Raw genomic sequence first — 15,832 nt, forward strand, 5'->3', positions numbered from 1 at the left:
TCTGTGAAGAACTTGATTTCGAACAAACAAACATAAAAATTTTATTTATATGATAGGGTTGTTACTAGATTGGCTGTTATTATTTCCACTATAAATGTATTGTTAGGTAAAAAAAATTGGCTTGTTTACTCTTATTGACTAAGGGGTTAATTATTTCAGATTTATATCCGTTGTTTAGGGCTATTTGTTTTATAATGTAATAAAATGTTTAAATTGTTGTTATCTTTACGTTTCAGTGTAAATTCTACATTTTGATGAAGGTTATTAATGAAAGTGAGAAAGTTGTCTAATTGTCCGATGCTACCTGAATCACCCCTTCCACTACCCCTCACTTAATAAAATCTAATCATCCTGTACTTGCATCATTTTAGTTTTAAGATTGCTAGTGAATGACACGGATGTGTTGAAACCGGTAACAAATAAATAAAAATCAAGTAACAAATGTACACGTAAAATTAAAGTCTTCAAAACAAAATGTCTAGAAATTGTTACATAATTAATACCCCAGAAATACGAGAAATTAATATTCATAATAACTGATAAATTGCATGGTTTTTTTTTCGGCATAGAAATCAATAATAACATTTAACAAATAATATTGTTTTGGCCTTCTTCGGACTATCTCCGCATTTACCTGGTGAAAACCCTAGCAACATAAAACTTTTCCTGCCATTTAGTTTCCAATTTGACTTTACAATGTGTAAAGTGAAGAATTCATAGGTTGGCAGAGAGGATGGAACACCACACATCTGCCTTAGCACACACTGTTTACTCCAATGACATTTACACAATGTCTCGTAATATATTTCTATACTATTCGCATTCTTGACATGACCCAAATAAAGGGTTCCATTGACTTGATCATACAATGTTTATTGTGCTCCCCCGACTTCTTCAATCCACTTGATGACAAATATTATTTTGATCTCCCTTTCCTAATCTTATTTATCTTTATAGTATAGTTTTGTAGTTTTTCGATCTGTTGATCTCTCCTAGGACGTAATTTGATCACGATAATATTGTATGATATTAACACACTTCCGACGGTAGTTTTACCTTTACCGTACCTTTTACCGTACCTTTTTACCTTTTACCTTTAAGGGTAGTTTTACCTTTTACGCCGGTCCCACTTAAATGGCCGTAAAGGCATTTGATAATTATATATGAATATTGTATACGTACCAATCTTGTAAAGGAATCTTATTTATCTATATAGTATAGTTTTGTAGTTTTTCGATCGGTTGATCTCTCCTAGGACGTAATTTGATCACGATAATATTGTATGATATTAACACACTTCCGACGGTAGTTTTACCTTTTACCGTACCTTTTTACCTTTTACCTTTAAGGGTAGTTTTACCTTTTATGCCGGTCCCACTTAAATGGCCGTAAAGGCATTTGATAATTCTATATGAATATTGTATATGTACCAATCTTGTAAGGGTCCCAACTATAAATATGTATATGTACCAATCTTGTAAGGGTCCCAACTATAAATATGTATATGTACCAATCTTGTAAGGGTCCCAACTATAAATATGTATATGTACCAATCTTGTAAGGGTCCCAACTATAAATATGTATATGTACCAATCTTGTAAGGGTCCCAACTATAAATATGTATATGTACCAATCTTGTAAGGGTCCCAACTATAAATATGTATATGTACCAATCTTGTAAGGGTCCCAACTATAAATATGTATATGTACCAATCTTGTAAGGGTCCCAACTATAAATATGTACATGTACCAATCTTGTAAGGGTCCCAACTATAAATATGTACATGTACCAATCTTGTAAGGGTCCCAACTATAAATATGTACATGTACCAATCTTGTAAGGGTCCCAACTATAAATATGTACATGTACCAATCTTGTAAGGGTCCCAACTATAAATATGTACATGTACCAATCTTGTAAGGGTCCCAACTATAAATATGTACATGTACCAATCTTGTAAGGGTCCCAACTATAAATATGTACATGTACCAATCTTGTAAGGGTCCCAACTATAAATATGTACATGTACCAATCTTGTAAGGGTCCCAACTATAAATATGTACATGTACCAATCTTGTAAGGGTCCCAACTATAAATATGTACATGTACCAATCTTGTAAGGGTCCCAACTATAAATATGTACATGTACCAATCTTGTAAGGGTCCCAACTATAAATATGTACATGTACCAATCTTGTAAGGGTCCCAACTATAAATATGTACATGTACCAATCTTGTAAGGGTCCCAACTATAAATATGTACATGTACCAATCTTGTAAGGGTCCCAACTATAAATATGTACATGTACCAATCTTGTAAGGGTCCCAACTATAAATATGTACATGTACCAATCTTGTAAGGGTCCCAACTATAAATATGTACATGTACCAATCTTGTAAGGGTCCCAACTATAAATATGTACATGTACCAATCTTGTAAGGGTCCCAACTATAAATATGTACATGTACCAATCTTGTAAGGGTCCCAACTATAAATATGTACATGTACCAATCTTGTAAGGGTCCCAACTATAAATATGTACATGTACCAATCTTGTAAGGGTCCCAACTATAAATATGTACATGTACCAATCTTGTAAGGGTCCCAACTATAAATATGTACATGTACCAATCTTGTAAGGGTCCCAACTATAAATATGTACATGTACCAATCTTGTAAGGGTCCCAACTATAAATATGTACATGTACCAATCTTGTAAGGGTCCCAACTATAAATATGTACATGTACCAATCTTGTAAGGGTCCCAACTATAAATATGTACATGTACCAATCTTGTAAGGGTCCCAACTATAAATATGTACATGTACCAATCTTGTAAGGGTCCCAACTATAAATATGTACATGTACCAATCTTGTAAGGGTCCCAACTATAAATATGTACATGTACCAATCTTGTAAGGGTCCCAACTATAAATATGTACATGTACCAATCTTGTAAGGGTCCCAACTATAAATATGTACATGTACCAATCTTGTAAGGGTCCCAACTATAAATATGTACATGTACCAATCTTGTAAGGGTCCCAACTATAAATATGTACATGTACCAATCTTGTAAGGGTCCCAACTATAAATATGTACATGTACCAATCTTGTAAGGGTCCCAACTATAAATATGTACATGTACCAATCTTGTAAGGGTCCCAACTATAAATATGTACATGTACCAATCTTGTAAGGGTCCCAACTATAAATATGTACATGTACCAATCTTGTAAGGGTCCCAACTATAAATATGTACATGTACCAATCTTGTAAGGGTCCCAACTATAAATATGTATATGTACCAATCTTGTAAGGGTCCCAACTATAAATATGTACATGTACCAATCTTGTAAGGGTCCCAACTATAAATATGTATATGTACCAATCTTGTAAGGGTCCCAACTATAAATATGTATATGTACCAATCTTGTAAGGGTCCCAACTATAAATATGTATATGTACCAATCTTGTAAGGGTCCCAACTATAAATATGTATATGTACCAATCTTGTAAGGGTCCCAACTATAAATATGTATATGTACCAATCTTGTAAGGGTCCCAACTATAAATATGTATATGTACCAATCTTGTAAGGGTCCCAACTATAAATATGTATATGTACCAATCTTGTAAGGGTCCCAACTATAAATATGTATATGTACCAATCTTGTAAGGGTCCCAACTATAAATATGTATATGTACCAATCTTGTAAGGGTCCCAACTATAAATATGTATATGTACCAATCTTGTAAGGGTCCCAACTATAAATATGTATATGTACCAATCTTGTAAGGGTCCCAACTATAAATATGTATATGTACCAATCTTGTAAGGGTCCCAACTATAAATATGTATATGTACCAATCTTGTAAGGGTCCCAACTATAAATATGTATATGTACCAATCTTGTAAGGGTCCCAACTATAAATATGTATATTTATAAACAATGTCAGACGAGTCTCCCATTTTCTTATCTTCATAAAACATTTCTAAATGGCCCAAAACAGACTTTAACTTCAGTTTATGGAGTTAAATTACAAAGAAGGCTTTTCAGACAGTACGTTTATTGTTGGGTGTGGTGACTACTGTGTAAAAAAAAAATTTTCAAGTACATGAATTATTTAAAAAATATAGTGGTTTAAAGAAAATTCATTTACTCGAATGGGACTCTATTTTCGCATTTCTGGCGGGTATTTTTTGCGCTGGCGCTACGCTGTCTCTGGGCGAAAAAAAGGTCCCTCGCATAGACATATGAATATTAGTAGACCTGCCCTAAGTGATTAAAAGCGTATTAATCCCCATTCCCCATACCGGTTCCATTGGAGCCGGCTGGGCTCGCGTATGGCTTCCCGTGAATCTTGAGAATGTGACGTCATCATTCTTGTTCGAACTAGCGTCGAGCTATGGTCGAGGCATTTTACGAAATAACACGGCAAAATGGTTGCTTGTGATATGAAAACTTGTAAAAATAGATGTGAAAAAGAGAATAAACCCAATTGTCGTATTACATTCCATATGTAAGCATCATTTTAAGCTTATTCACATCGTATAATATGAATCAGTTGTAGAAACATATACTATTACATCGAGATACATCTGGTCGAATGTAGCGATTCTCAAGTGTGCGCATCGTTGTTACTGGGAAGTAAATTATGAACACTTATAAAAGTGTCTTAACTAAATACGTAAACAAAATATTCGACTCTGAAAATAGAAGAATTTTTTTTTGCCGAATTTGGACTTCGCAAATTTGTTCATAACGTGGCGAGTAATTTGCGCTCCCATGTAAAAATGTCTGTTCATTCAAAAGTAGATTTTACTTTTAAGAACTAAATGGTGATATTAAAATGCGAGATGCCTATATACTGTCAGATTGATTTATTGACGAATCACAGTCAGCTTTACCCCCTTCGTTCTTCAACAGTTGATTTTACCCCTCACCTTTAATTTCTAGTCTATATATTCTTATGTCTGTGGTCCCACGTGAATTTCTTTAATTTGTTTTAAATCGCTATATCTTCAAAAATAATTAAAATAATTTAATTAAAATTTCTATGTAGTAACTCCCCCTCCATTCAACATCTCATCTCTTCTATGTCTGAACTCGACTCCTTTTCATTATAATTATAAAATTTGCCTTTTTAAATAAAATTAATATCTAAATTCACCTTTCATTTCTCCATAATTTAAAATGATGTCCAAGAACACCCTTGAAGAGTGAAAGCCAGAAATAATGGAAAAAAAAGATGCAACTCAATTAACCTTGTAATATGTTTATTACGGTCCACCTATCGGTATTTGCCCATACATGCTTTCTTTTAAATACGCCCGACATCTCTCACTCCCTTGCACATAGAAGTTGAGTGTGTGCGGAACAGAGATAGACATTCGAATCGGGTTTCAGGTCATAACCCTCATTCCAGGAATTGAATTATTACAATAACAAATAATATACTATCCTTTTGTTGAAATATCGATGTAAACGAAAGGGACGAAGATAAATATAAAAAGAAGACTTGCATTATGATTCGATAATTATGTACATATAGTTGGGACCTTTACAAAGATATTGGTATATAATATTCGTATAAAAAAATTGAATAGTTCCGTCTTTTTTGCCATTGAAATGAGGCCGGCGCAAAAGGTAGAACTACCCTTCCCGCCGTTAAGCATCAATCGACCCAACGGGTAGAACTACCTTTCCCGGTCGAGGTGTGTGAATATCTTATATTATCAAATTTAATACCAAAGCACTAAAGCACGCTTCACAAAAAAATAGGAAGCAATGAAATACATGTTCCACTTATAAAAATATCAAAACATCAAAAGATAAGAGGTAATGCTATCATAAACAAGTCTCTCAAACTAAATATGTATTAGTGACACATATGATGATATGTGTGAAATACATAATTATATAATACAATGTGTGAAACGCATGTAGGTGATCCATTATTATAAAAGATTAAGATAAGAGAAAGTAATTGTGAGGTGCTTAAAAACTTTGGTTAGTTATTAATTATTCACCAAAAACCAGATTAGAAACTTTTTACACATGAATATGTAAAGCGTGTGGAATATAAAATATGTAGTCTTAGGTTAAGAATAAATTATGATAAGTGAAAAGTCTGTAGTTTTGTAGTAAGCATGTCATTTCACTGTGTGTTGTGCCCTCTTTCATTTGATAAACTATTCTAACTCTACCTACTACTATACTAGCTAAACTGATAGTATTGTATAAATTAACAGTTTATTTTTTCGATTTACATTGACAATAAATTATTGAAAGTTTCAAACTCCTGTGAAATGTCACTTTTCGTATTTTGACGCAAGAACACATAAATGTATGAATCAAAAACATGACATACCAATAGATTTTATAAGCCAATATAGTTAATGAGATAAAAATAACTAAGTAATATCAAATTATAATAGACAACAACATGTGTATCAAAATTTAGTAACTTCTTATCCATCATATTGAGTTAAGTTTTATTGATTTGATAGTTCTGTCATTAAGTACTCTACTCTAATCCGAATTATTGAACTTTGCGCCGAGTGGCTGAATAAAATGAATGTACCTACAGCCTAAATGCAAACAAGAAAACAGGTTTTGCGCCCAATTAAGCATGTTATGAAAGTGTGCTACTTACTTGAAAATGGGGATTAAATATCCAATACAGAACACAAGGGTGAGCACTCTGGTCACCCACAGGGCTACGTCAAGTTTATTCGCGATAATGTGGCTCTTCAAAGCCTCGAAACCTTTGGGTTGTAGCTGCTCCGAATTCTCCCCATTTGTTGAATTATCGTCAGTCATCTTTGATCTAAAAAAACGCACTGATTCTTAACAAACAATTTCATTATTTCACCACTAACGGTAGAAGAACATCACTCAATTTACAGACAAGATTAGAAGATATTACTGTTATAAAGTGTAAAGTACAATTTAGATGAATTGAATTTGTGCAATTTATTTATAGTATCACAAAACGAGGGGTTATGATTTAAATAACGCATTTTTCGGTTACTTCTCACTTACAATTTATAGGTCTTATCACGTAAAATAAAACGAGCGTTGTAAAATTGACACTTTCTGCTTCAGAGGAATGCTGAAGTTCCCACCTGTGCAACCAACCTGCATACGTCATGCAACTAACCATAGAAAATAAATAAATTTAGACTAGAGGTGAGGCGTATTTATCGTACGCAGTAAAAGTACCGGATATTTTCATGCGATACTTTGTACTTGTGACAAATCTCCAAAATACCTGGTTCCAAAATACTCACTAGTATTTTATACTGGGAATATATATTTTTAATAGGTACTTTTACCAGGTATTTTTGATAGGTGTTTTTGATGGGTATTTTTAATAGGTAATTTTAATGGGTATTCCTGATGGAAAAATGTGGGGAATTTTTCGACTGGGAATTCCGTAGCCACCCGCCCCCCATGGATTTTAAAAAATTATTGTGGGGAATCACAAATCAATTTTTGTTTGTGGGGAAATATTTTTCATAGAAGTTCTGTAACACCCCCCCTCCTCCCATTGAATTGAAATATTTTGTGGGGAAGTACATATCTGAATTTTTTGTGTGGGGAATTACGTAAAAGTAGAAAGTCTTACGTAGAAAATTTGTGAGGAATATCTGGGTAGAATTTATGTGAGTGCAGTTTAGAAATTACTTATTCTGAATCAATCCTCAGGTCGGTATTAAATACTTTTGAGTATTTTGTCACCGGTATTTTTACCAGGTATTTCTTTGTACCTTTACTCATTGTACCCAGTAACGAAAAGTACTCATAGGACCCACCTCTAATTTAGACGTACTTTTACCGAAAAATAATCTTCTTCTTTTGAAAAAAAAGGTGACCTGACATAATTCGTATGGTAACATTATGGGTAACATTAAAAATATAACTCGACATGGGGTCGTAGAGAATGGTTTATTTTTGGGTTCGTACAAAATTAACGGTTGGCTCATCGAGAGCACGATTGAGGGGGTAGAACGGTCAAAAGAATGTAGTCGTCACGAAGCTTGAAGTTTTTTTCCACCAGGAGATTGAATTTACTGCAATATAAGTGGCATCAAGCGATTTTTTACATAATAATCTGTCGGTAACATTATACGTATTATTTTACTAAAACTAACGTTCGAAATAAAAAGGAATATCCCAAGTATTTTTGCAGTGTTACTTGCACCATTGTTGTAGAATCGAGGTTATTAGCGCCTTGAACGTATTGCCTTTGTAGACATTCAAATTTTCAAATTGAAAGTCTCATTTACAAAACTATCACGACAAGGATATGACAGAAAAATTATTGAGAATAATTTTAACATTTAGATACTCTAAGTTTCGCCTTGGTGAAAGTCGGGAAAGACCACCATTCGGAATCGAAGCGTTGCTTGAAATGGCTTTAGCCGTGTTTGGTGACCTATATGAATAAACAGGTACTTCCCCACCTAACTTTTCCCCACCTTTCTCTCTCCCATTCCCTTCTCCTCCCCATACCGAAATAGCCCAAACTATTTTCATCACGGCTAAGTAGAATAATACAATTTATTTATACTACAACATAATTATACCGAAATAGCGCAATTTTCAGCAAGGAATTCTAACAAGTAATTTTTAAACATCAACTACACACAGGAGGTATCAAGAAAAATAAATTGCTCTGGGCCTATGTCATCTTCGGAGATGCTGTGCGGTGGATCTTTTTGAAAATATGACGTTGTAAAATGGGTATTAAAGAGATCCATGTTGCAGGAGGGAGAAAACACAAAACTCTTTCGAGTCGTAGAAACGACCCGTTCTCGTGAGAGTAATAAACAAAATTCAACCAAAAGGTCAACTAAACCAATAATGTCAACTAAAGTCATGGGTCTTTTTTTCATGTATTTTGGGGCTCTACACGAAAGGTGGCTGCCAACTTTAACAGTGGTTAAAATTATGTAATGGTGATATATTCAAAGTATTTAATAGTATATACAAACCAGTGCAAGGAAATATAGTGTATCCGAAAAATTGGGTGTAGTTAAGGTGGTAATACGTAATATTGTTAAGAATTGATAAGTATTGTCTTCCTTAGGCGTCCTTGAGTTTTTTTGCCTTTCACTACTGTACACCGTATCGTTAATGTTAGAAGAAAACATAATATCGACTTTACTTTGTCTTCGTATATCATTCCAGTGCAGAGATAATGCATTAAATATTTTTCGGGCGTCCCCAACTTTTTCTACCATTCACAACTGATTACCACATTTTTATACAAACATAGGTAGTTCGAAAAAAATTCTCAGATTTACCAAAAAATAATATTACACATTAAACCTAGTGAAGGTGTAAGAGGTCGTTCCTTTCGGACTCCCTACTGGTCTTTGAGTGACGTCACGAGCTTGCGAGCGGCCCGTTTTTTTCCCGAAAGGTGCCTGTATGAGCCAACCTTTTAAGATACATTTTCTACAAACCTTGGGTGTGAGTGGTTTATTTATGATCTTGGTACATCTATGGGTCCATCGTTGTCTGTTTTCGTGAGTGGTTTATTTATGGTTCAGGGTTCAGGTGAGATTGGTTTATTTATGGTTCAGGTCATTATTTATGTCTATGACTTGTTTGGCGTGTTTTGCGCCTTTGCTACTTTTTCGACTGTCAACGAAAACTAGCGTTGTTTAAAGATTATTCTCGTTATTCTCTTTCGTTTGTACGTAACGTATTGCATTTTGCAACTATTTTAAGCATTTCTTCACGTTTAGAAACCTTAGTTTATTGTATTTCTTTCCGATTTATAGATTATCAGAATTCTATAATAAAAAACACACATTCTAGACATTCCCCAGACAAATACAAACTTCATTCAGACAGATTCAGAGCATTATTCTTCACGTTTGAAGTCGTTCGTGGTGGTGCTATTGTAATTTTGGACATTTAGATCTTTATTGCTCAAAATTGTTTTTCATTTGATTTATTTCTGCCTATCTGATTAAATATTGAATATTTCAGCTATCCTGAGGGACAAAACATTCAGCCATGGCTCTCCCGAGCAATTATAAGCAGATTGCCATGTCGATGCCGAGTCCTCAAAACACCACACGTTCGTATAAGAACCAGATCACCACGGTTCATTGATAAAATTATAATTTTTAATGAAAGTTATGTTGTTGCTAAGATTAGGTCTTTCCACAGGAAATTAATCCCATTTTAGCAGCATCTTGCATTTGGCGGTTGACAGATTGTGTGCTTGCCCACACTCCCAAAGGTGTAGGGTTCAATTCCCTCACCAACCGATAATCCGAAAGAAAAGCTTTTTTACAAGCAAAATGTATTTAATTTTATTGTGGTAAACATGTAGGAGTCCTCACTCGTTTTTCATTCTAAAAATACTCTTGTTATATTTTGAAGTTCCTATATTTCTAAGTTCCTATTATTTCTATAAGATGTCTCCACCAACCATTTTTAAACCCTTCCTCGCAACTCCTTCATGACTCAAAACGAAGCATGAATATTGCATTTGCTTTCACTAATAATACTATAAATAAATCTGTAGCAGTAATATATGTTACACATCTAATAGTGGCTGTGCGGCTGTATAGTTTTTCTTCTGTTATAATAATAATTTATGTTGAAATGTTTTTTGTTGTTATATTTATAAATACTTTAGGGCTGCTCAGTGTATGCTCTTTCCCGTAGATAGTTTCAACATATAACCTTTGTTTTCGGTTTTAGATTTTTTGTTAAAATGTACTTTCTTCTGATTTGAAGCAAATAAATGTAATGTGGTGTAATGGTATGCAAGTGACTTTGAAGGTTGTGGGCTCAATTCCTACCGCACTTTAAAAGTTTATACAGTAATGCCCCAAGTAAATAATGTGTTAAAAGTAAAATATGTGTTCTAAAGTAAATAATGTGTTCTGTAGACTCTTGAATTTTACATAGAATTTTATGTTTATTAGGTGCGCAATGAGTTTGACGTTTCAGTTGCATTATTAATATAACATAATTTTGTGAAAAATCTACTCAAGGGCCCTGCATTCTAACGGTAAATAAACAATGAAAACTTTAATATTATACAGGGTGTATCGGCAAGTACCCGACAAACTTTAACCAGCTATTCCTCAACACATTTGGAGTATAAAATGTTATGGCCGCTTTGCTGTCCGGTAACATTTTTTTTCCATTAAAAACAAAAAATAAATAAAAAATCCAGACTCCGTCACTGTCATTTGCATGGTTTCTCGTGTTCAACAGCTGTTATTAGCAAGTGTGTTAAAAAGTATCCTCGCTCTTTCGTACACACTAAATAATAATAGTTAAAAATGAGACGAATGGTGCCGTGCCATTTCGTTGTGATTGTAAAAGCGCGCCAACGTAGGTACGTACGTACATTATTCAACGAAACTCGAACAAAATATTGCCAGATGGGTTTTCAAACTTTGACAAAGTTATTTTTTACTCCAAATGTGCTAAGGAATAGCTGGTTAAAGTTTGTCAGGTACGTGCCGATATACCCTGTATAGTAAGTTGCATGCTATGTAACTTGGGGTGTTCCTGTATATGCATTGATATCGAGATCTGTATATTTGAGGCCAAAGGCCCATTGTGCTATCTATCTCCCGTTTCACCTTATTCCTTGGACAGCAGCCCAGTCTCTTAATAAAGTTCACAATGGTTATCATTGGGTGCTTGGCAATGTCTCTTGGTTATTCGTAGCCCAGGAATGTTTGTCTTTATTTAAAAAAAAAAAACCACTGTACAAAGGAGAAATATGTCGCGTAAAGGCTTAGCAACGGAGGACTCACCGCATATTCTGTGGAATTTCTTATCTGAAGCGCTGATGAATGATTTCAGTGTCAGAGCGGATCAAAGTGTGGAGCGGATATTGGTTATTAATTATTTAATGTTAGCGGCACGGAAAGAAAAATAGTTTTTATGCATATACTGCGGTTTGAGAACCTCATTAACTGAAATCTGACGCATTGCCCGTTGAACTGCGGCACGCACGGGCAGCGAGTGGTGTACAGAGACAAAGTAGGTTTTTGAATCACAGGAATGTAACAATAATCTAACCAAGTACATCGGTATGTAGGTTAGTGTGGTGTATTGTCAGGGCCAGTCCTGTGCCGGCACAATTGAAGCTGTTGTCTCTGGGCACCGACTGCCTAAGCGCCAAGGAGCCTAGTCTCTGATAATAACCTAACATGGCACCCGTGAGCCGGCCCTGTATATTTTAGAAAATGATGTACATGTACTGTAAAAAATGGCGTATCCAGGGTCTTTTATATGATGCATCAAAATTTTCCGAATCAACGCTGTGTGATGATCAACTAAGTCTAGGTTTCTCTGAGGGTAAAGGAGTATTTCACCACCTCTGAGTAAACTGTTGGAACATCCTCAGATAATTATGCGCTATTCATGGACAAGTTCTCTGAAATTTTGCAGTGCGAGTGTAAAACACAATGTAAAAGTAAAAGGTTTTATTTTGATTTGGAATGGGTGGCTTTTTATACTTGTCTTTCTGTATTTGAGACTAATAATGTAATAATGTATGCATCCGCTGCCTGTTGCTAGTCCTGGCTATTAATTAGTTGGCAGTCTTTTGATTTTCAGTATGTTTTTTGTTCCATGTTGTGTTAAAACAGACATGATGATGACTGCGGGCTCCCCTATGGCATACAATTTACTAAAAGGTAACCTAGCTAAGCTTTGTTAATGATGCTTTCAAAATGTACAAACCAATTAAAAAAAGAGTAATTTGTTTAACCACTCAAGTGATAGAGTATTGAAAAACAAATGCCTGGAGCGATAGACATTTCCGGGCGTTCGGTTTTAGATTTTGCCGTGCTCATTCCAAAAATCTTACTTGCAAACCAAGTCCAATTAACACATTAGATATTACACAAAGTTAATACAAGGAGAAATGTTACAATAAAAGATGCTATGACAAAACTTGGACACAAAAACAACAATGTCAAGTCAAGACAAGAACAAGGTTTTGATGGAGTTCACGACTAATATGGAAACGTATAAACTGTTTGCTATGGTTTTATGTTTAAAGCCAAGGAATCCACCTATATTACACTGTTTTTTTTTAAAATTGCATATTTTTACGTTTTATAAAACAAATTTAAAAAAATTACTCTAACATGTACATATTTGAGGCAATGTCGTATAGTACTATTTCTGTATATTGTCTACTGGAATCGCAAGCATTAAAAAAACAATTTTTAACATGTTAACAGTTGTTCATGTGTTAAAAATTAAAAATGGCGTCCGGTACAAAACATTATGTAGAATATTCCATGATAGGAATATTAGTGATACTCTTTGGTATTCGATAGAAGCGTAATCAAGCTAGTGACTAAACGTATTTGCTGTATGCGGGTAGTTCAAAATAAATAATTATTATTATTTAATGAGCCGGCAGCATTCTGCTGATGCGCTCATCTGATTTCACAATAATTGTCTTGATGTAAATCCTAGGATGAACAAAGTATGTGTGAAGGATGAGTTAATGATGAATGTAAGTAAGTCTAAAGTAATGGTGTTTGAAAGAGAGAGTACGAAAACAGTGTGCAATATAGTTGTGAATGAGGAATACTTGGAGCAGGTGGATGAGTTTGTGTATTTAGGAAGTATGTTTACGAGAGATGGGAAGGCTGACAGAGATATTGAAAGAAGGGTAAATTCAGGTAATTTCATTAATGAAGGACTGAACGCAGTTAGCGCTAACAAAAAATTGTCCAATGAAGCGGAGTTAGCAGTCCACAATGGAGTGCTGGTACCTACCCTGATGTATGGAAGTGAGGCATGGAACTGACAAATAAATGATGAAAGTAGATTGGATGCTGCTGAAATGAGATCCCTGAGGCGTATGTGTGGTAAAACCATGTGTGAGAAATGTGGAGATCCGAAAAAAAATTGCAATGCTGATGTAAGTGTAATGAGTAAGACTAAGAAAGGGACGCCCGATGAAGACTAAGAAAGGGACGCCCGATGAAGACATGGCATGATCAAGTGAATCAGATACTCGAGTCAGGCCATGTCAAGAGTCAGAATATTAGAAGAGTATGTATGAATGTGAATGAGGCAAGAAGTGTGTGCCATTACCAAGTTGTTTGGCGGTCCGTCCTCTCTGCCTACCCCTGCGGTAACAGCGTGCTAGTTAGTTAGTTCGTCATACGAAATATGCTAAAAATTATAATGTGTATTTTGTAAAAACTAACAAAATTATTAGTAGACACAAAGTAAAAATTTCCATTTCTTTGGATTAAAGATAAGGTGTCATGTTTATGCTTGCGAGTAACATCGGGTTTCATTTTAAATCATAAAAATCCTATCGTTCAAGGGCAAGCGTTAGCAGTGCTACTTAAATTTGGATAGCTATCACTCGAGTGGTTAGAACTTATCACAATTTTTTTTTTAATTTCTCAAAATTTTTGATTTTATTTTTCATATTTCTTGGAGTTACAATATACAGTGGAATCCTTTTAAGATAAAATCGTGGGAATGTAGTTATTTTATTATTGTCTTAAAGACTGTAAAAAAAGGTAAATATACAATAGTTTCTGGAAATACAAAATAATGCATTTTAATAGTTGTTTTGTTAAAATTAAATCGTTTTTACTTGGCAGCCTTTTTTATTTTTGTCAAAGTTTTAAGGTCAGTTTTTCTTCTTCTTTTATTTAAACAAAAATATGGAACTATGACCCTAAAATAGGTTATTAGGTTGTCAGTTTGGGTTTAGTTAAAACTTAAATTAATTTAAAAAAAAAAACGATTTAAAATTATTATGTCAAAAATGGCATGACGAAAAGACATTAAATTATTAGTTTTTTTGTTTTGTTTACGGAATAGCTACAAAAATGCTTTATTTTTCATTTTCGGAAACTAAAATACTTACTTCTCATTGTTATTATATAACTTTGTCTCTATTTTATGTACATTTACCAAAGAAAGTAGTAAGAAACAAACACTAACCCTGGTATTGTATTAATCAAAACATTTTAGGGAGAAAGCTTTGACAAAGGCACAAACACTAAAAAATGTACTTGATTTTATTCCTTTAAAAAAAAACTTATAAGTTGCAGCAACTTTCTTTTGTAATCGGTCAGTAGTTCGTTGAGTTTTAAGTAGCATTTAATCAATTTGGTGATTAAGAAAATTAATTTATCAAGTTACAGCACTTTGGGTGCAGAATTTATTTGTCATTTTAAAATTTTGCTGTCTTAAATGGATTCTACTGTGTTCATCTTTAAAATCACCTTATTTAGAGGTTTGGTTTATTACTTGTAATTTATTGTAGTAATGCTGCAATAGTACGTACATACAATGCTTTTCTGTCCTTGAAGATAATGATTATTAGATTTGTAAGTTTTTAGACATTTGTATTTTAGAATGCCTTTTGACTGTAGACCAATAATATCTTGTTACAAAAGCATTTTGTGCATTTATTGCGCACGTTTATTAAAATATTCAATGCTGACATCTTATTTTTGAAACACTACAAAATCATTTAATTAAAAACATATCAAAATAGTGAATTGAATTGATTATTATTTGTAGAATGCATCTAACATTTTCTTGCATGTTAGTATGCTGTAACATTATGTCACCTTTTGCTTCCAATTTTGCATAGCTTCGAATTTAACAAACATGTATTGCTGTTTTTTCTTCTTTTCTGTTTTCTGTTTTTCCTTCCCACCCAAACACAACCAAACACACCAACTCCTTTTATTTTCTCACCAACATCCTTCACTTTTATCTATATTATGTATACGCCACTCTACCCACTGTTGACATTACTCCAATTATCATCCATGTTTT

General features: G+C 33.9%; 2 protein-coding genes across 7 annotated transcripts in view; one reads left to right on the plus strand and one right to left on the minus strand.

Annotated features, from left to right (window-relative positions):
* Kr-h2 (transmembrane protein 33-containing Krueppel homolog 2) overlaps positions 1 to 7,189 on the minus strand; it is a 33,276-nt gene extending 26,087 nt beyond the window's left edge. For both annotated transcript variants that reach the window (XR_016304218.1, XM_089644743.1), the window contains exons 1-2: positions 7,052 to 7,189; positions 6,663 to 6,836 (exon numbers count right to left, since the gene is read on the minus strand). Coding sequence is in view for 1 of the 2 variants with exons in the window: in XM_089644743.1 (XP_089500869.1) it covers positions 6,663 to 6,829 (167 nt within the window). In the remaining variant the exon portion in view is untranslated. The remainder of the gene's footprint in view (positions 1 to 6,662; positions 6,837 to 7,051) is intronic.
* A 2,400-nt stretch (positions 7,190 to 9,589) lies between these two features.
* The window catches only part of Bap111 (Brahma associated protein 111kD), a 34,909-nt gene continuing 28,666 nt past the window's right edge, over positions 9,590 to 15,832 (plus strand). For 4 of the 5 annotated variants that reach the window (XM_089644764.1, XM_089644763.1, XM_089644767.1 and 1 more), the window contains exons 1-3: positions 9,590 to 9,713; positions 10,013 to 10,103; positions 12,649 to 12,696. In XM_089644764.1, coding sequence (XP_089500890.1) covers positions 10,040 to 10,103; positions 12,649 to 12,696 — 112 coding nt within the window. In that variant the 5' untranslated portion in view covers positions 9,590 to 9,713; positions 10,013 to 10,039. The remainder of the gene's footprint in view (positions 9,714 to 10,012; positions 10,104 to 12,648; positions 12,697 to 15,832) is intronic. The other variant, XM_089644768.1, reaches the window with a different exon arrangement.

This window comes from Hesperophylax consimilis, chromosome 21 (genome assembly GCF_061612785.1).
Source record: "Hesperophylax consimilis isolate HC1 chromosome 21, BYU_Hcon_1.0, whole genome shotgun sequence".
NCBI lineage: Eukaryota > Metazoa > Arthropoda > Insecta > Trichoptera > Limnephilidae > Hesperophylax > Hesperophylax consimilis.